The sequence below is a fragment of the Microtus pennsylvanicus genome, chromosome 11 (assembly GCF_037038515.1).
Source record: "Microtus pennsylvanicus isolate mMicPen1 chromosome 11, mMicPen1.hap1, whole genome shotgun sequence".
NCBI classification, from domain to species: domain Eukaryota; kingdom Metazoa; phylum Chordata; class Mammalia; order Rodentia; family Cricetidae; genus Microtus; species Microtus pennsylvanicus.
The window spans coordinates 70,372,532-70,396,954 of NC_134589.1; the positions used below are offsets into that span (position 1 = coordinate 70,372,532).

The 24,423-nt window shown below is 44.8% G+C and overlaps 1 protein-coding gene across 2 annotated transcripts; it reads right to left on the minus strand.

The window, feature by feature from the left end:
* Window positions 1-11,717: 11,717 nt before the first annotated feature.
* Znf354a (zinc finger protein 354A) lies at window positions 11,718-23,443 on the minus strand. 2 transcript variants are annotated; one of them, XM_075992740.1, is made up of 5 exons: window positions 23,306-23,433; window positions 22,534-22,597; window positions 21,761-21,887; window positions 21,215-21,310; window positions 11,718-13,828 (listed from the first exon to the last, which is right to left on the minus strand). In XM_075992740.1, exons 2-5 carry the CDS (start codon window positions 22,564-22,566, stop codon window positions 12,348-12,350), a joined length of 1,737 nt encoding a protein of 578 aa, XP_075848855.1. In that variant the 5' UTR covers window positions 22,567-22,597; window positions 23,306-23,433; the 3' UTR covers window positions 11,718-12,347. The 2 variants fall into 2 exon arrangements, with proteins under 2 accessions (XP_075848855.1, XP_075848854.1); XM_075992739.1 differs by having other exon boundaries at window positions 11,789-13,828; window positions 21,215-21,313; window positions 23,306-23,443.
* Window positions 23,444-24,423: the final 980 nt, after the last annotated feature.

Here is a 24,423-nt window from a genome sequence, read left to right on the forward strand (position 1 = left end):
GACCTCTGCAGTCTCTATTGGGGACTCAGTGCTACTGGAGTTCATCTGTAATAACTGAAAACAGAAAGTACACATTCTAGTCTTTCACCTACCTTTCCCAATAAATAGGAAAACCAAAACTCCAAAATAGGATAAAAATTAGACAGGAAACTCTGTATGCATAAACTCTCAAAGCCTGAAGATTTGGGAACATGTGGTCTACTTGGATTTCCTTATTTTTCTTTTCTTTTCTTTTTTTCTTTTTTTTTTTTTTGTGTGTTCTTTTTTTCTGAGAAAGGATTTTTGCTGTAACTCTGAAGCCTGTCGTGGAATTACCACTGTAGACCAGGCTGGCAATGAACTCACAGTGATCCTCCTGCTTCTGCCTCCTGAATGCTGGGATTAAAGGCATGCGCGTTTAATCCACCAGCATTTATTTCTTCTCAAGATCATGCAGGATCCATGAAATAAGAGGATATTTGGTGAGGTTTTGCTCATATGACTTTCAAGTGTTCAGTAAAGCTCTCCATGGGTGCGGCAGACGACACACCCTTCCACAGCAGTTTCTCCACAATATAGACCTGGGGAGGAGGGAGGAGGCTGGGGCAGGAGCCTTTAATCCCCCTCAGGAGGCTGAGGCAGGAGGATTTCCTGAAATGCTTAGGCTACTCAGCAAGACACAGGTTCAACAGAAAATATCCAAACCACTATGTATAAACAATATTCAAATATCATTTTGAAACAGGATATCTTTACCTAGTCCTGGTCATTCCGGTACTCACTCTTTAGAGGCGACTATCCAGGCCCCTTATGCCTATATCGTATGCTAGGATTGAAGGTGTGGGCCACCATGCCTGGTTGGTACAATAATTTAACAAATTTGTTAAATATCCTCAATTCATCCAGAATTTGTCTGAGCACCAGAGCCATACAGAATGTGTTTAGTCCATTATTTTGTGACTTAGGAATATCTAGGAGACTGTAGCTAATCCATAGTTATGGGGGAAGTGGGGCCTGACATCTTCCCCAGGAGGCACAAAGAACAAAAGGTAGCAGTAGAGGACACAGGGGGACAGCGGGACAGCACAGCCTGTGGACAAGGCGAGAGTGGAGGGACACTGGGACCCCTACAATGGAGGAGGTCGCACTGGGTCTGCCAGCTGATAGTCTGGTGGTCCAGCCCAGATGTCCATTACTCGATGTCAGTACTTTTACCAGGCCCAGTGCCTGTGCTTTGGATGCTTCCCTGATGGTAAGAAGCACCCAGTGGCTTCTTCTGCCCAGATGGAAGGTCTTGCTACAGTGTTCACTTGAATGCAGAGGGAACTCAGGGAGTGCGTGGGCGACTTCCCTGAACAGAGACCACAGCAGTGGGTTTCAAGGGTTAGGTAAACAAACCCTCACCTGTTTTGTGGTATAGTTTTCTTGGCTTGAGTTTACAGAGACAGAATCTCATGTCACCCAGGCTAGCCTACACTTCACACTGCACACAAAGATGATCGTCCACTTGCGCCCTCATCTCTTGATCTCACAGTTGCTGAGATCACACACAGGGGTAGCACACCCATGTCATGTGATGCAGTGGAGGGGAAACCACTGGTTCACACACAACAGCAAGTTCAGAGCACATTGAGACGTAATAGGAACTTTAAGCCCCAGGAAAAGGGAGAGAGTCAGCTAGAAAGCTCGGGTGTAAACTGGAAGGAGGGAGACTTCTGTTTTCCTTTTATATGTTGTTATCTCTGTTGTCCTCTTCTCCCTTAGAGACAGGGTTTTAGGGACCCTAGACTGACACACTCTCCTTCAGTAACATAGGGTGACCTTGAACTACTGCTGTGCTCTCGGTGTGGAATCGCTGCTCTGCTCTAGGGCCCCGTGCTGAGCAAGGCCCCATTGAAGGAGTTAGCATGGGAGTCCCATAGCAGGACAGCCTTTCTTGGCAACCAGTGTCCCAGGAAAGCCCTGTCCCTTCTGATTATGAATCCCAGAGCTTCCTAACAAGTCTTGATGATCTTTGGATGCTTGAATATAGCTAAGTCTAGTGTGTACTAGGAAGATATTCGAGAGAAATAAGAACGGTCCCTTCTCTTGAAAGAAAACGTCTAGCTGCCAGGAATTATTTAGTGGGAAACAGGCAGCAAACGGCAGCCAAGGCAGAGTGTGTGAAAGGGCAGAGAGAGAGAGCTCCATCCGTGAACAGCAGGGGAACAAGACAGAGGGCAATGGGACATGGCAGGAACCCTTGAACCATCAAAGCTTACCTTTACTGACATACTAGTTCCAACAAGACCACGGCCACTACACCTTAGCAGAGAGGACCATGGATGGTGGAATGACTGATGAAGTATGCAAGACCATGGGGCACAGTCTCAAACCACCACCCTGTGTTTCTTCCTATCCGAAAAATATTTCTGATTAAGAAAGAGTTTCTGAGCTGGGCAGGGGTGGCTCACGCCTTTAATCCCAGCAATAATGAGGCAGAGACAGGCACTCAAGAGGCAGAACTAGTTTGATCTCTGTGAGTTCAAGGCCAGCCTGGTCTATAAGAGATGGTTCCAAGACAGGCTTCAGAGCTATAGCGACACCCTGTCTTAAAAAACAATAACAAAAAAAACCCCAACAACAATAAATAAAAAGGACTGAGTTTGTTTTTTCCATTGCCTGCATAAACTTTTGTGCTTTCTATAACATCAGCTACATCCAGTTTGAGGCTGTCCCAGACTGAGAACAGTTCTAGGACAAGAGGGCAGGAGAATGAAAATGTCATGAGCAGCCATCTAGGGGAGTAGAGGTTGCCCTTGTAGGAGAGGAGACTTTATACCAGGAGCCAAGTGTGGATAGATCAGAGAGGGCAGGTCCCAGGGCACCAGAAGAGGAACCTCAAGTGACAATCCTTAGCCCCTCTTTACTTGTAGACCCCACTGAAGAACAAGGACAAGGCAGGAGAGTTTTACCACAGTGACCTTTATTGATTTTCCCATTGTCTTATCAGATAGAGAAAAAAGCCTACACCCTCAATGCTGCATGGTCCTGAGTCTTTCAGAGGAGAAACAAGAAACTCCACTTGTCTTCACTGAGGATCTGGGTGCTAATCACCGTTAGACCAAGTTTGCTGCCTTACATGGGGGTCTCCTGGATCACAGGCAGAAGGTTGGTGTGGAAATGACGAAGGATGGCTGTGCTTCAGGGGGATCCCCTCTGGGAAACGGAATTCTTCGAAGACCTCATAAACAATGGGTTCCCCTGAAGCTGTGTAAAAGGAACAGTGGTACCACAATCTAAAGGCCGATTCATGGAAGGTTGACAATTCTTGGCAGGCAGGCATATACCAGACTCATCACGGCAGTAAGGACCTGGAAGGTAGAAGAAACAAAGAGAGTTCATAAGCATGGCACCCTCACTCTCCCTCAATCATACTGAACCATGATCTGTCCTCTATGTTCTGGTCCACCTGGAACATGTCCGATTGACATTCTTCTGAGACGACATTGAGCAAAGACGTTCTGGTTTTCTATGCACAACAATGGGCTGTGGGAATGGGGATTTCTGACCTGTTTTTCTCTGCTCTATGCTCATTGTGCTGCTCTCTAGAGGACTTGACAGAGGAATACAGAAGAGACTAACCTGGTGGTCGGCCCAGGATCCTATACAGGGCCTTGGAGTAAGGAGAAAACAATGGAATGGCCTCTAGTCTCTCATTACAGAGTATCCTGTGCAGATTCTGCAGGATCAGCAACAGCTCCACACAGCTCGCCCAGCTCTTCTTCAGGCCCCTCCTCACATTGATTTGCTGGTGAATTGCCCAGCTCTTCTCCAGGATCTTCCGGCATGGGTTGCCCACTCTCCATTCAACTCCTTCCCATTCCTGCAGGAAGATCCTGATTTCAGAATCAGTCCATGGGCTACAGAAAGAACCTGCAATGGATTGAAGGGAGGTAATGAGTGCCTTTGATGCCATGTGCAGGCACATGTCAGATCTTCTAGGGACCCCTCCTGCACACTGACAGAAGGCAGACATGTCCTCATTCATTTCTCAGGAGATTAGAAACACTTGCTCTTGGACAGACTTCATAAGAATGTCACCCTCACTGTCCCTGGATCATACTAAGTTATGATCTGTCCCGTGTGTACCAATCCACCTTGAACACGCCCAACTTCAATTCCCATGGGATGGCAGAGGAAGGAAGACAGAGAGGACAGACATTGTGTTTGCTGTGTGCAATAATGGGCCGTGGGAATGAGGATTCCTACTTGTTGTGCTCGGCTCTATTCATCAAGGGCAGGCCAGCTGATGCTGCTCTCTAGAGGGCTTGACAGAGGAATACAGAAGAGACTAACCTGGGGGTCGGCCCAGGATCCTGAACAGGGCCTCGGAATATGGAGAAAACAAGGGGACAGCCCCTGGTCTCCCACTACAGAGTGACCTGTGCAGATTCTGCAGGGTCAGTAACAGGTCTACACAGCTTTCCCAGCTCTTTTTTAGGCCTCTCCGTTCATTGAGTTGCAGGCAAAGAGCCTGGATCGTCTCTGAGATCTTCCTGCCTGGGTTTCCCACTCTGCGTTCAACTACTTCCCACTCCTCCAGGAAGATCCTGATTTCAGAGTCAGTCCATGGGTGACAGGAAGGACCTGCAAGGGAAGGAGGGATGTGATGAGTGCCTTGGACGCTGGGAGCAGGCTCATCTCAGCTTTTCCAGGGACCCTTCATGAACTCTGACAGAAGGCAGAAGTGTCCTTGTTCAGTTCTCAAGAGATTAGGAACACTTGCTCACATGCCCAAATTACCGACTACCCTGCTCTTCATACTAAGGTGTACAAGGACTTGCATGTGTAGGTGGGTTCCTTCAGTTGTAGAAAATACATTTCAGAATGGAAAGGCGCTGCCTGTGAACATTGTTCCTGCATAGACTCAACCCACCTACCCCACCAGGGAGACTCTCACAGAACTCTGAGACTTTGGGTCTCTTGCAAGAAGGGCAGAAACCTGGGACCACTGAGGACAAGCCAGTCCTGGACACAGCTGTCCACAGCTGAGATCTTGCCTAAGCCTGTGTGTCTCCAGGAAAGAAATAGGATGGAAGATTTGGTTTTTAACTTGGGGTTGCCTCTGAATACCTGAGGGCCTTCGTCCTTCCTGCTTCTCACTCTGTTCCACATTCGATTCTTCGGTGTTTCTCAATCGGTCCACTTGATCTGGTTCCATCTGCTCAGAAATGAATAAAGAAAATATTAAAACTGTTTCCATGCAGCCAAATCTATATCTCAAGGGTGATTGCATTAGTCTATAATCTCAGGTCTTCTATAAGCAAAGGTTGCTTCAGAAGTCCAGGATCATTCTTGGAAGTATAGTAGGGTTTGGGTTAGCCTTGGAAACATTGAGATTCTGTGTTAGCCAAGAGAGACCCAGAAAGCCCAAGAAGAAGGGTGCAGAAGTCTGTACCTCTGCAAACTGTGGGCATGAGATCATGTTCAAGATAGTTAACCATGTTTTGCCCAGTTTCCTCAGTATAACACACAGTACCACCACTGTCCGCGAGGCTTGCTATGACTAGCAGTGATTTCCTATACACATGGAAAGGAGACAGATGTCAGAGACATGCTTTTGGGCTGAAAAATTTATGAGAAAAATTGAAAAAGAAATACCCCAGCCATCGTCCAGAAAACACAAGAGTGGACTCCCCCAATCCCCAAATCACCTACATTTTCACCAGAGAGATTTGTTGTGCTCCACAGAGTCTTGGAAGCTGGGTTCTCTGTGTCCTGGTGCTGCAGAGTCTGCAGTGTGGAGATAGAGCTGTGTGTACCTCCCCAGGCTTCTGGAGTCTGAGAACCAGGTGGAGATCTGGGTCTTTATAAAGCTCTTGGATGGGATTGAATCAGACCCACCTACCTGGGTGTGGAGGGTGGAGCAGGAGAGTTTAACTAGAAGCCTTTAATCCCCTCTCAGGGGCTGAGACTGGAGCATTTCCCAGATTTCTGGAACTCTTGGGCTTCTCAGCAAGATACAGGCTCAAGAGAAAACATCCAATGCACTGTTTAAAAACAAGGTCCAACATTCAAATATCATTTTTGAGCCTGTATATCTACATAATTCTGGCCATACTGGAATTCACTATTTAGATGCGACAGGTCCTGCTTTTGCTCCCAGTCTCCAGCTCTGGGATTAAAGTGTGGGTCACCATGGCTTGTTGATTAAATACTTTAAACCGTTTCCCTAATATTCTCATTTCATCTTGAATTTGATGGAAAAAATGTGACATACAGGATGTTTTTAGCCAGTTATTTTGAAACCAAGAGTCGTTTGTAAGGTTGCCCCTAATCAACGGAGGAGAGGGGCCTGGCAGTGGACAGCTGGGGAGGGGGAACCACATGCAGCGAAAGGGTTGAAAGAGAGGTAGTTTCTCTGGTAAACTTCACAACCAGAGTTTCCGGTTGGGTGACAATGATCCAGCATCTGTAGATCAGGATCGAAGACTCGACTGTTCTCAAATCCTGCAAGAGGCTGATCACTTAATCCAATCACAGCTCAGAGATGGGGACGCCTGGTGCATACAAACAGCTTTTAAATTATGTGTACTTATTTCTGAACAGAGAGCAGCAAATTACTTCAAAAACTTGATGTACACTTAGAAAGCCAAAAAACAGGGAAGGATCCATGAAGAACCGTTGTGCTTATATGTAGAGCCAAACCTGTAACCCCAAAACAAACAAACAAACAAACAATAAATCAATAAACTACAAATAGAGAAAAATACAAAGAATCAATGAAAAAATACTTGGTTCTTTGGGAAAGTCAACAAAATAGACAAACCATTAGCCATAATAACTAATAGGCAGAGAGAGAATATCCAATTTAACAAAATCAGAAAGGAAAAGAGGTATGAACATGAGACACCAAAGAAATCCAGAGGATCACAAGGAGACACATTATAAACCTGTACTCCACCAAAATTGAAAATCTAAATGAAATGGACAACTTTCTCAATATGTACCCCTTACTAGATAAATCTATAACCCTAGTGAAACCGAAGCATCCATTAAAAGATTCCCCGACCCCACAAAAATCCGATGGCCAGATAGATTTAGCACAGAAATTTACCTAACTTTCAAATAGGAATTAATACCAATACTCCTCAAATGTTCCAGACATAGAAACATGATCATCTCAATAGAAAAAGACAGAAAATGCCTGTGATGACATCTAACATCCTCTTATGAGAAGAGTCTTGTAGAATCAGGGATAGAAAGGACACATCTAAACAAAATAAAGGCAATTTCAGCAAGTCCACTATGCAACTATAATGGAGAGAAACACTAATCTATTCCACTAAAATGAGGAACAAGACAAGAATGTCTATACTCTCCATATCTATTTAATATAGTACTGGAAGTTTTCCCTGGAGATCAAGTGGATACAACCCGGAAAGAAAGAAGTCAAAGAATCATCCTTTGTAGATGACAGTTCATATGTATAGGTCACCCTAAAAATTCCATCTGAGAACTCCTACAGCTCATAAACACTATCAGCAAAGGGGCTGGATTCAAGATTAACTCAAAAAAAAAATCAGCGTCCTACATACAAAGGGCAAACATACTGAGAAAGTAATCATGGAAACAATACCTTTCACGGTAGTCTAAAACAATACAAAATATCTCGGGGCCACTCTAACCAAGCAAGTGAAAGGTATATATTACAAAATGTTTACGTTTTTGATGAAAGATATTGAAGAAGATATCAGAAGTTGGGAAGACCCCCCCCCATGCTCACTTGGATTAAGACTGTAAAAATGGCCATCCTACCAAAATTTGATGTGAGCCCCATAAAAATTTCAACACAGTTCTTTAAAACCCATGCAAGGACAATCCTCTGTTTTGTTTGTTTTTTTGTTTTTTTCAAGACAGGGTTTCTCTGTGTTTTTGGAGCCTGTCCTGGAACTAGCTCTTGTAGACTATGCTGGTCTTGAACTCACAGAGATCCGCCTGCCTCTGCCTCTCAAGTGCTGGGATTAAATGTGTGTGCCACCACCGCCCCGCTGACAATCCTCTATTTCATATTAAAAAATAAAAACCCAGGATAACTAAAACAATCCTGAACATAAAAGAACTGCTGGAAGTATCTCCGGCCCTGATTTCAATTTGTACTACAAACTCTAGGAATAAAAAATATGAAATCAGCATAAAAATTGATGTGTTGATCAATGGAACCAATTGCAGAGTCATACATAAATACACATACCTCTGGACACCTGAATTTTTATAAAGAAGTCATAAATACATACTGGAAAAAAGTCATAATCTTCAGGAAATGGTGCTGATCTAACTGGACGTCAGCACATAGAAGAATTCAACCAAAACTTGGAGCTAATGAAATTTAGTGACACACACAACAAAACTAGTCTGAAGTCTGAGAAAGGGACCAGTCAGGAAGTAGTGGGGTGGTTCACCCAGTTAGGAGAAGGTGAGAAAGGTGGAAGGGGAGCAACAAGAATGTACTCTGTGCTTGTGTGACATCATCCAAGAACTGACAGTCAAAACTGTTGCATGATATTTTGTTTGTGGTCTGAAAAGTAAAGCTTGCCTGGATATCTGAGTATGGATCTAGCCACTAGTTAACCACAGAGGTCAGGCAATTGTGGGACACATCTTTAATACCAGCACTTAGAGGAAGAAGCTGGAAGGTCAGGAGTTCTAGGTCACTCTGGGATACAGGAGATTGAATCAGTCTAGAATTAGAGCTGGGTTGAGGTGGGTAACACCTTTGATCCCAGGACTTGGGATCTTATGGCTTTGATTCCAGCACATGGGAGGCTCACACCTTTAATCCCAGCACTAGGAAGGTGGAGACAGAAATATATGGTGGATAGAGACTGGATCCCCTATTCAGTCTCGGGATTCATAGAGACAGGATCTCCCCCATTCAGTCTGAGGGTTTATAGAGATAGGATCACCCCCTTTTGGTCTGAGGATTTGTAGAGATAGTATTGCTCCCATTTGGTCTGAGGATTCGATTTTGTAGAGGTAAGAAGGGACTATGGTTGCTACTCTGCTTCTCTGATCTTTCATTTTTTACTCTAATATCTGGCTCTGGGTTTTTATTGATTAAGACTAATTAGATTCATGCTTTAAAACTTAAAAGCATGTTTGAAATGACCACTGACTGTTGTGGGACAATGGTCTGTATCCTGTCAATTATATTTTAAATAAATCCTGATTGGCCAGTAGCATGGCAGGAAGTATAGGTGGGACAACCAGGCCGGAAACAGAGGTGGGTCGATGAGAACAGGAGAATTCTGGAATGAGGAAAGCTGATTCTGCAGTCCTGACCCAGCCACAGAAAAAGCAAGATGTGACTGCCTCGCTGAACAAGATACTGAGCCACGTGGCTAGCATAGACAAGAATAATGGGCTAATATAAATTATAAGAGTTGATAAGAAGCTTGAGCTAATGAGCCAATCAGTTTATAACTAATGTAGACCTCTGTGTGATTTTTTGGGACTTAACGATTGTGAGAACCAGGCAGGACAGAAACCCTGACAACTGACTATATTCTTTTGTTGTTGTTGTTTTATTTTTTACTCTTGTAGTGGTTATTTATTCTTGTTTTTCATTCCAAAGTTTTTACTCCCCTCTTCACAGTTCCTCACCCCTTCCATTCTTGGATCACCTCATCCACCCCTCCTCTACTGTTTCTCTTCTGATACAGTCAGGCATCCTGTGATATCAGTCAATCATGGCCTATCAAGTTGCAGTGAGACTAAGTGCCTTCTCTTCAGTAGAGCTGGATGAAACAATCTGGTAGAACCTATGGGTCCCAAGAGCAGGCAACACAGACAGAGACACCTGCCTTTTGCCTATTCATGAGTAATTTATCCTATGAGTATAGGTATTTTGTGTGCAAGTCTGTGTGTGCACCATGTGCATGCCTGGTGTCATCAGAGGCCAGGTGAGAGTGTGGAATTCCCTAGAACTGGAGCTACAGAGTGTTGTGAACCAGGAATCTAATCCAAGTTCTCAGGAGAGCAACAACTGCTTTTAAAAACTAGGCTGGTACCGCTGCTATGCTCAAAGGCCTGGCCTGAGCCAGGGATCCACCACTGCTGCTGCCATAACAAGGCCTGCTCTGCTGCCAGGGGAGGGGGGACGGGGGCGAGAGAGCAATGGACTGACTGCGTTGCAACTCATTTTGAACTACCTAGTCAGAGATTTTCTGTTAAAGCAACATTAAATGTTATAAAATAGCAGACCTCAACTTAGCCAGGAAGTTATAAACCCTCCCTAATCCTTAGCCTTTATGTGGTTCTGAGTTCCTTCCAAACCCAGCCATCAGCAGGAAGAGATGTGGATCATCTCAGTTGATTCCAAATTTTATTTCCAGGTGCTGTTCATTCCCAGCACTGTGATGTGCTGTCTGATCCGAGCGGTTGTCTCCTGATGTCCTTAGAGTATTTTGCAGAGAAACTTCACACCACAGAATTTCTGGGTCAGGACCAGCAATATGCAACACAACTTTTCTCAGTGGAGGATCTGTGACTACTGAAAATGAGGAATTTTTAACTTAAAGTTCTATAGGTTGGGTAGTGGCAGCACACACCTTCAACACCAGCACTCAGGAGGCAGAGGCGAGCAGATCTCTGAGCTTGAGGCCAGCCTGGTGTATAGAGTAAGTTCCAGACAGCTAGGACTACACAGAGAAACCCTGTCTCACCACCCCCAATTATAAATAATTATTAGTCACTATAGTTATATGTAACACAGGCATAGATCACACTAGGCAAGGAAGGCATAGTGGTAGCAGACTGAGGTCGTATGAGTGTAAGGTTTCTTGCTCTTAGTGGATCTGGAAACTGAAATATTCTTGTAATCAGCTTGCTATTCCTTTTCCAGTCCAAACTCTAGTCCATGGGACGATCCCACTCACATTCAGGGTGATTCTTTGCCCCACAGCTAAACCTCTGGAAATACCCTCAGTCATGACCAGAGGTGTGCCCTCTAGGTGGTTCTAAATCCAGTGAAATGAATAAAGATGAACCATCATATTAATGCAACTTTTAAGGGCTGATACTTTGCTGCCTGGTGAAAATGATCATATCTTTCAGAGGCATCATCTTGTGGTGTCTGAAAGATAGCAGAAAAACAGCAAGTGTTCAGTATTTCACCAGAACACTAATCCCATTGAAGAGGGGCTAACTCACATGGTTTAGTAATCTTTTGAAAAGTCCCATTTCTTGATTCCAGAATTGAAAGGCCATCATCTCTAAATAACAGCAGTCTTCAGTATTTCTTACAGGTATTACATTTGCCAAATGTCCTTTGATATTGTTTTGTATGACAAAAAAACGTAAACTTTGAATTTTCTTTGCCACTTTATCTTGAAGAGATTTTAAAATTACATGTTTATGTGTGAATATGCACATGTGAAGACTGGAGATGTCAGAGCTCCCTGGAGCCAGAGACAGACAGTACTTGTGAGCCACTTGACATGAGTACTGGGAACTGAACCTCTGTCCTTTGAAACTGAAAAACATTCTTTTAACCACTGAGCCATTTCTTCAGCGCCCTCTAACTGCCCATTTTCATATTTAGTACACCTAGATAACAGCACACAGGACAACAGATCTTAGTTACAAATGACTTTAAAGCAATCAAAGCAGCACCAACAAAAACACTCTAGGAAAAGAATAACTAGGTAGAATAGTCCAAATCACAGTAATACCAAGAGACCAGCTTTGTAATTTTTCACTTTTAATAAAATTCACACACATTTGAAATCAGATATAGAAAATGATAAACTCCAGAGACTAAGAGGTAGATTATAGTCCATTTTAATCTTTTATTTTGGCCCCTTTTTAAAAATGTGTAATTTCTTTGATCACTTGGATATTATTAAAATGTTATAAAAATATCACCAATATAGGGTTTAGTGTTTTGCTAATAAGAAGTGCAGCCCACCCTTCTGCGCACTAGATGCCTGTGATTACATCAAGCACACACTGCTGCAGAGAGAAAAGCACCATTTTACAAACGCCTGAAGTCAGGGTCTTCATCACAGATGACTCATTTTTTTTTTTTTTTGAGATGGGATCTTCCTAGGTTTCCTCAGGCTGCTTCAAACTCACAGACTCAAGCAATCCTCATGCTTCAGGGTCCTCAGTAGCTACGACCACATGAATGAACCACTATGCATGGCTCTCAAACAATTTTTTTTAAAGTGTTGAACAGGTCTGAATACTTTCCTCCTGTTACACAAAATTTATCCACGGCATTTAGTTGATTGTAGATTTTCTCCCACATTATTTTTATTATATCTCTCAAGCACGTATTCTCTGAAGAGCTTTGGTTTAAGGCTTTTTACATTTGAAAATTTACTTTAAGAGTCCTCATCCACATGAATTTTATAATGATTGGTAAGGGATGACCTATGGTTGAAAAGTTTCCCACATGTGTTACATTCATAGGGTTTCTCTCCTGTATGGATTCGCTGATGTGCAATACGTGAAGAGCTCTGCCTAAAGGTTTTCCCACATGTGTTACACTTAAAGGGTTTCTCACCAGTATGAATCCTTCGGTGCTGAATAAGAGCTGAACTTTGACCAAATGACATCCCACATTCCTGGCATCGGTACGGCTTCTCTCCAGTATGAATTCGCTGATGGTTACTGAGGGATGAATTGCACCTGAATGTCTTCCCACACTCATTACATTTATAAGGTCTCTCTCCAGTGTGCATTCTCTGATGCTGGATGAGAGCTGAACTCTGTCTGAAGGCTTTCCCACAGACTTTACATTTACATGGTTTCTCTCCTGTGTGAATTCTCTCATGAATAATAAGAGTTGAATGGGAACTTAAGGCTTTGCCACATTCATTACAATTATAAAACTTCTCCCCAGTGTGAATTATTCGGTGTCTGTTGAGTCTTGAGATAGAAGTGAAGCCTTTTCCGCATTCATTACACCTGTAGGGCCTTTCTCCAGTGTGAATTCTTTCATGTTGAATAAGTGAAGCGCTCTGACTGAAGGCTCTGCCACATTCGCTACATTTGAAAGGTTTCTCTCCGGTGTGGATTCTCTGGTGATAGCGAAGGGATGAGCTAGACTTAAAGGTGTTGCCACACTCGTTACACAAGTAGGTCTTCTTTCTGGAATGGATTCTCTGCCCAGGAAGGGACGTGCTAGATGACTTCCTACCTGGATTATATTTAAAAGGGTTATCTCCAGCATGGACTTTCTGGTGTATAAAAAGACCTGACCTTCGACCAAAGGATTTACCACATTCCTTACACCTGTAGGATTTCTCTACAGTGTGGGTTCTTAGGTGTTTATAAAGGGATGTACTGAGAGTGAAGGCTTTTCCACATTCTTTACATACATAAGGCTTCTCTCCAGTATGAGTTATTTGATGTTGGATAAGGGCTGAACTTTGGCTAAAGGCTTTTGAGCATTCTTTACATTTAAATAATTTCTCTCCACTGTGGTTTTTCTCATGTTTACGAAGAGATGAGGTGTTGATGAAAGTTTTCTCACACATACTACATTTATAGCGTTTATCTGGTGTGGTTGTTGGGTGATTAGATATACACGATGCTATCTGCTTGAAAGTGTCTTGTTTTTCACATTCTGGTGACTTTTTTTCTCCATGTGACTTTGGACTAAATTCATTGTTTTTTCGGCTTCTTTCTATAGTCAAAGCATTCTTATCCTGCTTTTCCTCTAATTTCCCTTCATATATGAACGGATTTTCTGACTTCAAGTTCAAAGTTTCATTTCTTTTAGATGTTTTCAGAATCAGTTCCTGAAGTGAAGAGTCTTGTGTTTGAGTTGACTTGGTGGTTCTATGACAGTGCTTCAATTCTAGAAAGGGAAAAAAGAAACCAAAGATGTTTTTTTGTAATATAAAATTTGACTACTGAGACAAGATATGTAGATTGAATAGGTACTAATGTTATTTAAGTAGTCTTGGCATGCGGTTAATAATATTGAGGGTGGAATAGAAGAGTTAGTAGAGAAACATGATTGATGGGAACAGTAGTAGAGTGAAGAAAAAGAATAAAGCAAACACACTTCAAGAGGGTGATTAAATGGGACAAAGAACTGGAAAATGCACTGTCAGAATTTGAGAGCAAATGATAGTCACCTACATTGTTCTCTGCTAAATGTGCCCTCTTTTGTTTCCTGCCAACAATATCTTTCAGATTCTGTTCAAAAGTTTATTGTGAGAATCCTTTCTTAACTCAGAATATCCACAGTTTATTCCTCCAGCCAGATCCCTGAGACATAATCTCAATCTGTAGCCCTGGTGTCCTTGAACTCATGGCTCCTTGCTTTAGTCTCTTGAGTGCTGACATTACATGACCACTTCTGTATCTCTCTACACAAAACAACGAGATCAGCATGTTCTGTCTCTCACAACCTTCTTGACGGCGTATGTGTGTCTGTTTTGTTTTGAGATGGAGTCTTACTATGCAGCCCATGCTGGTAAATTAGGCTAGCTTCAAACTTGTAGCAATCCTTTTGCCTCTGCCTTCCATGTGCTGAGATTATAGGCATGTGCTACCACATCTGGCTTGTTTAGTAAATCTTTTTTACTTATACCTACACAATTTGAAGAATGTCAAACAGTCTTGATTAAACATGAATTTCATATATATTAGTCATAAGCCCTCATAGCACCTGTCTTCCCAAACAGAACACAGATGATTGAGATTTCTGAACCAGTTTACACAAAAGACATTAAATTAATTCTATAGAGAAGCCACAAGGTCAAGAACTGTTAAATTGAAAGGGGAGCCTCATCCATGCATCAAGCAAGAGAGGTGTTATGGTTTGAGTCTGAAGTGTCAACTAAAGGCTCACGTAATTAAAAGCCTCATTATTAGTTGACTGGCTTAGGGTAGTAACTGGATCATCAGTGGATTCCTAACCCAGTGGGACTACAGAAAGGTGGTGGAAGTCAGGAAGTGGGGCCTTGTTGGAGGAATGGGTCACTAGAGGATTATTTTGTATATCTTGTCCCTACTCTCCCCCAACTTCTGGACTGCCATGTTCAAGCATCACCCACAGGCTCAGAAGCAAGGTAGCCAAGTAGTCATGGATTAAAATCTCTAAAGTCATGAGACAAAATAATTCTTTCCCTTTTTAAATGAAAATGGTTTCTCTCTAGTAGTTGTCAGAGCAATGGAAAGTCTAACACACTGCCTCGGGCCTTCTTGTGAAGAAAGGCTGTAGTTCTGAGCCTTGTTTACTAGAGTTCTGAGCACAGCAGTACAGCACTGTAGTGTATCTTCCCCGCTGATAAAGCAGGGTGGTGTGAGTAAGAATGCCCCCATAGGCTCATACATTTGAATGTTTAGTCACCAGGGAGTGGAACTGTTTGAGAGGATTAGGAGGTGAGGTCTTTTGGAGGAAGTGTGTCACTAGGAGTGGGCTTTGAGGTTTCAAAAGCCCATGCTAGGCTGTTTGTCTGCATGTATGCATGCATTTGTCTCTCTTCCTGCTGTCTATGGATCAGGACATAGAACTCTCAGCTACTGTTCTGCCACCAAGTCTAACTGCTTGCTGCCATGCTCCCTGCCCTGACAATAATAGCCTAAGCCTCTGAAACTGTAAAGCAGCCCTAACTAAATGTTTTCCTTTATGAGAGCTGCCGTGGTATGGTGTCTCTTCACAGCAATAGAGCAGGGACTAAGACAGGCACGGGGGGGGGGGGGGGGGGGGATGGCATTTTGTTTCCTATGCATTACTGCCTCTACTATGGTCTTCCAACTAGTTTCCTATCTTTGAGTCTTGCCCTCTGACAGCTCAGTCACCACACTGCAAACAAGTAATCCTGCCTAAAGCCACATCTTCCTGTGCTACAGGTTCCTAAATATCTGTTAGAATGCCATTGATTCATAGATGAGGTCCGGATTCGTCCCCACAGTGAAAGGAACTTTTGTCTACATCTGTAGGGATGAAGTAGCTGGGACTGAGATGAATGGACTAACATAATACTAAGAAGGAAAGAGGACAATTAAGATGTCTAGGTTTCTAGACTGAAAATGAATTATGGCACCAATTACCAAGATGGAGGGGAAAATGCCAAGTCCTAGGGAGTCTGTTTCAGGCATGTCTGTGACAGCTATGGGGCTTCAGAAGAAAATGCAAGGAGGCACTGAAATAGCTGTCTATTATTTAGCGATCTGGGGAAAGATCAGAGCTGAAGAGAGGCATGTAGGAGTCATCGGCATACAGATTCTATTGAAAGTCAAAGAACTGAAAGAAATCACCAGATTCTTTGAACATATAAGAACAAAACTGGGAGAGGATGGTGTTCTGGGAGCCAGAGAGGAGTAAGAAATCAGTTGTGGAGAATACCCTAAAGACTGGGCTTGGGGTTTGGTTGCTGTGCTTGATAGTTATTGCAACTTGACATAAGCTAAAGTCATCAGAGAAGATGGAATCTCAATAAAGAAAATAAGAAAATGCTTACATAAGAATGGGCTGTAGGAAAGCCTGTAGGGTATTTTCTTAATTAGTGATTAATAGGGGAGGGTCCATCCCTGCTGGTCACCCTGCTAGCCATGAGGAGCAAACCAGTGAGTAGCACTCCTCTGTGGCCTCTGCATCAGCTCCCACCTCCAGGTTCCTACCCTGCTTGACTTCCTGTCCTGACTTCCTCTGATATGAACTGTGATGCAGAAGTGTAAGCCAAATAAACCCTTCCCACCCCGAATTGCTTTGGCCACTGTGTTCCATCACAGCAACAGTAACCTTAACTAAGACAGCTGGAAAAGGTTTGTTATACAAGCATGAAGACCTCAGTCAATCCCCCAGAATCAATAAAAAAAAAAAAAAGAAAGAAAGAAAAAGAAAAAAAAGCGAGTACAGTGGATTTGTAATTCCAGTGCTGGAGTTATTGAGACAGGAGGATCCCTGGACTTGCTGGTCAGCTGCTCTAGCCACATTGGCAAGTTCCAAGTTCAGTGAGAAATTGCCTCAAAAGAAGACGGGGAAGGAATGAAGGAAATATCTGAGGCTCACTTCTGACACCCATGTACAGATATACAAAATGAGCGGGAACACACACATATCCCCAAGGACTAAAACTTCTGACTGCAGTCGATGGAGGTAGCATGGGATTTAAGAACCATTCTTTTATGAGTATAGTACACAAGAACTGGAGGACTAAGGAAATAAGGAAAGATGAAAAAACAAGAAGAAATGGAAAGCATGTGTAAAGCCTGACTCCAAGGAGAATAAGAACAGGAGACTGGGAATTTTGCTTATAATGGAAGTAATCATAGCTACAAGGGCCTACATCAAGTCTATTGTACCCATTTCAATTCCCAAGTGCCAAGGAAGGTCTTAGCTCTCAATTCAGTCTTGGATTGTTCTTTACAATCTACTCAGAACTGTGGCCATCACTACAAACTGAGAAAACACAGGTCTCTACCCTGTCTCAGAGGAAGCAGGGCCATGCCAAACATGGCCTTTCAACCTCCAGAATTCAGACAATGAATTCTAATTGCTTTAAGTTACTGAGTTTTATTTAATGTGGTGTCCCTAGCATCACTATGAACCCTTATGTCTCTTTCACTAAATGAAGGCCAAAGCAATTCTCAGCCATAAATCACTGCATCCATAAATGTGTCAAAATTACTCATGACCTCCCCCAACACTATTGTTTGCAGGTAGTCTTGTACTTCACATATAAACCACAAATAAACCAAACTGCTCTGATGTAAAGACAATTGTGGAAATTCTCTATGTTCTAAGCCACGAACATCAAACATAATTAGTTACTTGCTTCATTTGTCTTTGAATATTTAGGGAGGGCTGTTTCATTTTATTCACACAGCGTGACTCGTTCCTGTGTTTTCTATGTAACTAGAAGCCTACTCTGGCCAGCACTAGAAATGGACATGATGAAACAAGCTGCCTCCACACAGATGTCGAGGAAGAGGCAGATCATAAGCACATGTAGTGCGTGGGTAAAAGGAAAACAAGCACGCTGAGATGAAGAACATGGAGGACGGAGCCCTGATGTAGATGAGTGGAGCCTGTTCCACAAAGGGACAACGGGGCAGAACCCTGGGAAAGACAAGGAAGCCGTCACAAGAGCACTTGACCATCGAGAAAAAAAGAAGGCACAGACAGAAAAGGTCAGGTACAAAAGCCTTGAGGCAGAACAAAAGGAGATAAGAGTGAAGATTTTGTTGAGGACTCTGGATTGTGCTCAGCAGGGTGAAAGTCACTAGTTTGAAATTTAGGACTGTTGTAACCTTGAGTAAAATCAGGAAAAGCTACCGTTCCTCTGAATAGACACAACCCCAGAGACTTCAGTGATAGGACAGCAGCCGGCTGACTACGGCTCAGAGTTCAGCACACTCTTGATGGCAGCTGACATTATAGACAACAAAGGAAATGGCAAGGCAGTGGAAGTGATCTCTCACTGGGATATGATAACTAGAACATTTCTGGAATTCAAAAATGTCAAAATTCCAGACTGTTCATGCATTTGGATGTGACCCAAACCTGTGCAATGGCCCATGGTTCTTAGTATAGCTATGCAGGAAAAGCACCACCTTATTGCTTAGGCTTTGGGTCAATTCTTAAGCAAGAGACCCAAGTAAGACACAGAAACCCTGAGCCATGGCCTCTCACCTCTCAGTTTAAAACTTATAAACCCAGGGACAACAAAAGCTGTTTTACGTGTACATTTTGTTGTTGCTGCTTTTTAAAAAAATTCATTATTCATTTTTATAGGTAAGGATGTTTGGTCTGCATGTGCACTGCATGTGTTGCTGGGGCACACAGAGGTCAGAGGAGGGCATCAGAAGCCCTGGAACTGCAATTATGAATGGTTATGAACCACCATGTGGGTTCTGGGAACTGAACTCAGATTCTCTGCAAGGGCAGCCAGTGCTCTGAAGAACTGAGTCCTGTTTGTTGTTTTCTTATCTGTGATTAGTTTTGAAGGGAAAAATAACTTGCAAGTTCAGAAGTGGGTTCTGTCTGGCACCATGACCTCAGATACGGATTTGCTGGTCCTCAACTGCCCTTGTGGGACGTGAGCTCCTGCTGAGAGGGAGTCAGGTACATGGTGGTTTGCCAGGCACATCATGGACACAGAAGCATCCCTACCTGAAGTCCACTTTTGAGAGAAAAAAGGATGACCAATCCTCAAGAGGAACAGAGCAGCATACTTACAATCCCAGTGCTCAGCGGATGGAAATAGGAGAAATCTAGAGTTCAATGGCAGCCTGGGCTACAGTCAAAGCCTCCTCAGAACAGAGCAGAAAGCAGCTCCAGGGTCCACTCCTCAGTTATCCACTCAGCTCTTCCCAGAGCTGAAGACGGCAGGTGACCACTCCATCAGGCATCTCAGCCTCTCCCAAGACAGCTCTGAACGGCAGGCCTACTTCTGCTCAGGCTAATCCCCCTCCCTCAGGCATCCCATCTACTTACTTTGGGGTGGCCTCTGGCAGTTTCTGCACAAGTGAGGATGTAAAAGACAACTGTGGCTGCCATCCCAGAAGTGGTCACTTTGGACTAGGAAGAGATGTTCTTGTATAATACCAGGCTGTGAGATGACAGGGTGGTCTGCCATGTGGTCTTTTCTAGACCAAGGCCTACTGACTGACCCAAGGGCTAAGAACTGCCCCAATTCCTCTTCCTTCCTTGCTCTCAGCCCCACACACCCTACACACACCCTACACACAGCACTGGCCCTGCACTCTCAGGGCGCTCTGTGCCGTGCTCTAGTCCTCACTGGACTTTTCCGCAGGGCTGCCCACGGGTGCTTGGTTCTTTATTCTCCTCACTGCACCCAGCTTCATGAGAGCAGGGTCCTGCTTTCTCCCACCTACTGCCACTTGGCGACACCTAGCACAGAGCTTGCTCAGCATTTAAAGCCCGTGGTGTGAGTCTTGGCTCACCAGTGAGGGAGTTTGCCCAAGCCTCTATCACCACTGCAATCACCTCCCCTGCCCCCCCCCCCCTTTCAGGTCACTTCAGGGCAGGCTCGCAAGGTCTCTCTTAACCACCTTGTGAAAACAGTTTCCCACGATCCTACTCCCACATGAGCAGCTCAAGGCTTCAAGGGCTCTGACCTTGCTTGTGAGTTCTAACCTTACAGAATTCCCTACCAGAGATCTATATCTAAGTACTTCACTACATCTAAATGAAAACCACCGCCACCCCAAACTCATCGGACTGGGTCTCCAGACTCCTGAAGCAGAGGCCTTCATCTAGGCCCCGCTAGCTTTCTACCTTCATTCTTGCAGGAGCTCCCCTGGGCTCCCTGGTTGTGCCTCACTTTCAGTCCATCCTCCGCAGTACCTGTCACAGGACTTCCTGAACATGGCAGCTCTTTGCAAAAACGTAAAACATTATATGCTAGTGAAGATTATATTACACGCAGATTCATTCCAAAAGAACACACTGCCCCCTAACCCTAACCCTGCTCACGTGTGCAGAGCCCCCACTCGAGCACACACACATTCTTTTAAGAACACAATTTTCTATCAACCTCGACAGTGCTCTGAAGCTCGCCTCACTCCTTGACACTCTCTGGACCGTCTCTATCACAGGTCTTGATGGATGCCAGAACAAGGACATACACTTTTGTTTGTCTGTTTGTTTTTAGCTGTGTTACCAAAGACCTCTGAATTGTTTCTGATTAGAACCAGCGTTCCCAACACTATCAAAGATTATACGATTGCTGTTTACAGTTAAGTACTTCCAGTTGTCCACATGCAGAATACAGCTCCCAGAACTGCACCGAGGCACTTGTTTTGGGACCCTTGCGTAGCCTTCCCATCTCATTTCCTTCTCCTTTACAGGCTTTGAGCTTCAGCCTGAGTGAGTTCTTTACCATCCCTTAAATATAGACATTTCTTAAATGATCTCTGAAAACACAACCTTCCTCAGAAAGAACCAACAAGAGAAAAGATCCCAGGGAAGAATGAAAGCGAGCCGGGGCGGATTTCAGCTCCCGTTCTCCCTCCCTCACTCTTGTTTAATTCATTGATAATTTACTGGGTTGTTTTTCATTTGTTTTGTTCTGGGTTGGGGTTTTTGTACTAAGAATTAAACCCAGGGCTCTATTTGTGCCAGGCAGGTGTTCTTACCACTGAGCTCAGCTCCATCCCAGCCCCTATCACTTCTTGTGGATGGAGAACCTGAAGACACTTCCCAGCCCATACTCCACGCTGCACCCTCTCCTTCTTCACCACACTGGGGTCTGCACACACTCACCCAGAGAGGAGCCTCCAGGTCCTTCTTTCTCCACCTTCCAGGGATCCTCTCCTTGCTGCAGCAGGGAGATCACCTTTGGTTTGGTAAACGGGAATCCTGCTTGTAGATAAAGTTAACTCATTAACTAAAAGCCAGGCAACCATAGAAGACTGAGAAAATCTCTTATGTTGTAGAAATCAAGTGAGCCTAAAATGTTCACCCCGTACGGCCCTTTGCAGAAAAAGTATGCAGACTTGTCGGAAAGGCTACAGATGGGAAAGAGAGGTTCCGGAGACAGAACAAAGCTCTCTGCTTAGAGACGAACCACACAAGCACAGAATGGTTGTGCTGGGGAAGATGCTTGGACCGTGAGGAACCAAGGGAAGGGATGTTCTCGCTGCCATCCCCTCTGCTGCCTGCTGTGGGAAGAACGTGCCAATACTTATGTATCCTTGTACGACCCTAAGGCATAACTCTGCTATGGTTTCACAGTGGCCACAGCTTTCATTCAGGGAAGGCTGTGCTAAGGTCTCATTCTGAATCTACGCCCGCAGGGACCGCCCTTACCCAGGGAGGCCAGGTTGCTGTAGTTCTCCAGCATCACCTCCCGGTACAGGCTTCTCTGAGAATGGTCCAGCTTCTTCCACTCATCCCGAGTAAAGAGCACGGCCACATCCTCGAACGTCACTGACGCCTGTGAGGGAGAGCCAACTTGATGAGCTCCGAGTTCAAGTTAGATACCCTGATTCAAAAGATCTGACCATGAGGGAAGTCACCCGATATAACCTTGGGCTTTTACATGCATGTACCCATGTATACATTCTCACACACATATATGCCCGTTCAAACACATGAGAATACGCATACATGAATACCATATCAGGCATGCATACACATGACAACCAAACCACCATGGGTTGGAGAAGCCTGAGGGAGCAACATACGGACTGGCAGGAAAAGAGAATAATGAAGATTGGTAAGGGAAAAGAATTTGCACGGATGAGTGTGGGAGGCAGAAAGGAATTTTCTCGAGTATGTATGTTTATTCTGTCCCAGGGCACCTGATATGCTACTTGTGGAATTTTTAGGCATGCACCATCCTGGGATCAGGCAACCATAGTGTGTCTATCAAGAAACACAGAAGACTAGAATTGTGAACATGGGGTGCGCTTGCTACAGAATCCACCAGTCACAGAGGGAGGACCAACTCCTCTAAGTAGGACACGGGCTCCAAATCCTAGTGAAGGCTGAACTATGTGGAGAACTTGCCTCAGGAAGGAAAAAAAAAAGCCAAACCAAACCCCTGCTTCCACTAAGAAGTCAAATGGCAGTGTGCTTACCTGAGACCCCGCTTCCCTTTGCTCAGGAGCCATGTTCTCTCTGTAGGTGAAGATGAAGACGAATCTGAGGGAAGAAAAAGAAGAAAGGGGTAGGTAGCACCTGCTGCTTCGCTCCCCTCAGAAACGCCATCTTCAAAACCGTCCCATCGGCTGAGCCTGGCTCTCCTGCCGTGAGAGAAAAGCCTGGGGGTGGGCTTCAGAGAATTGACAGGTCACTACTCTTCTGGTCCGGGACTTCCAGAAGCAAGACTCAGGCGACACCAGACTCCATCAGAGGGGACTCACTGACCCCCACGTGCCTGGCATCATCCTACACTGTTCGCCACAGCTCAGCTGGCACTGCCTGGCCCCTTTAGATCAGAAAATTGAGGCCGGGGTGCAGCCACAGTGGGGACGCATCCGGTTGCACCCGCTCAGACCTGACACGGGTCCAGGACGTGTTCCTTCTCCCCACGCGTTGCCCACACAGCTGTTCTGCTGCTGTCAAGGGGTCGATTGCCTGCTGCCCAGAAAAAACTCCAGAAAGGGGACGAGTGGCCCAGGACAGGTGGGTAGCACGGGAAACATAGCCTGAGTTAACCCCGCCCAGGCCGTGGGGTGCAGGTCACTTGCAGTCCAGGACCGAGACATCCGGGAGCGCGCGTTTCTCCGCGTGCCCGAGGCCGGTGCCCGAGGAGGGGGACGCGCCCTAGACGCTGGAAAGCGGGAGGCTGTGCCAAGCCGAACCCTGCCCAGCCCGTCTGGCGTACGAACAGAACTGGCCTTCGCTCACCTTCCCCGCCCTGAGGCTCCGCCACGCCTCAAGGAGGCTCAGAGCCGCCGCGCGAGCGGACTCCGTCTAGGTACCTCGGCCCCCCACCTCGAAGGGCGCCTGAGACGCCCCAGGGCCCGTGAAGGCTCACGGGAGGTCAGGGCTCCGGGTCCGAAGACGGGAGGCCTCTGGGAAATGTAGTCCACTTCGAGACCCAGGGATTCTGGGATTTGAAGTTCCTGGGTTTGTCCTGGGTTTGGCTCAACTCTGGTGCACAGATGCAGTGGAAGAAGTAGTGAACACCAGGAGCCAAACACCTGCTTGTTAGATAAATAATGAAAGATGTTGCTGGTTCATGTAAAGAAGGATGGCACGAAATACTCTCTAGAAGAGCTTTATTATAAGTAATAGTGGGGCTGGAAAGCTGCTCAGGGGTTTAAGAGTCCTTGCTGCTCTTGCTGAGGACCTGGGCTCAGTTCCCACTACCAATATGAGGTTGTTCACAAAGTACTGTAACTCCAGCGCCTGGGTTCCACCGCCCCCTTCTGGCCTTTCCGGGAAGTGCATGCATTTTATGTTCATACATACAAATAGTAAGTCTTTAAAATTCTTCTTTTCCCTCAAATAAACAAAAAGGGGAGGGGTGAGTTTGTGGTAAAGTATTTGTTTACACTGTAAAGACATGCTCTGCCTAAGGAGACTTCTGATTGGTTTGATTGACAGAGCTAAATGGCCAATAACTAAGCAGGAGAGCTAGGTGGGACTTCTTGGCAGAGAGAGGAAACTCGAGATGAATCTAGGCTCCTGAGAGATGCCAGTCAGATGTGGAAAGAGTCAGACACAGAATGGGATAGAGGTCAAAGTCACGTGGTAGAATGTAGATTAATAAAAACATGGGTTAATTAACTTATAAAAGCTAGTTGAAAACAAACCTGAGCTAAAAGTCAAGCTTTCATAATTAACAATGAATCTCCATGTTATTATTTGGGAGCTGGCTGGTGGGACAGAAAAGGACTTGTTACAAGAGTTATTAGAATCAGTCCACAAATAGCCATGATGGGGCTCTGATGGGCAAAGCAGACCCCTCAGTTCCCGATGGCAAGAATTCCTTATTCTTAAAGATTTGGGAAAGTAGGTGT

Excerpts from the sequence above, each read along its gene's own strand:
- Znf354a (XM_075992739.1), bottom strand. The coding sequence starts at position 22,566 with ATGGCTCCTGAGCAAAGGGAAGCGGGGTCTCAG. Across the intron at positions 21,888-22,533 it reads AAAGGGAAGCGGGGTCTCAG|GCGTCAGTGACGTTCGAGGA; the intron begins GTAAGCACACTG and ends TCTCCCTCACAG. Across the intron at positions 13,829-21,214 it reads ACCTGGAGGCTCCTCTCTGG|AATTGAAGCACTGTCATAGA; the intron begins GTGAGTGTGTGC and ends TTCCCTTTCTAG.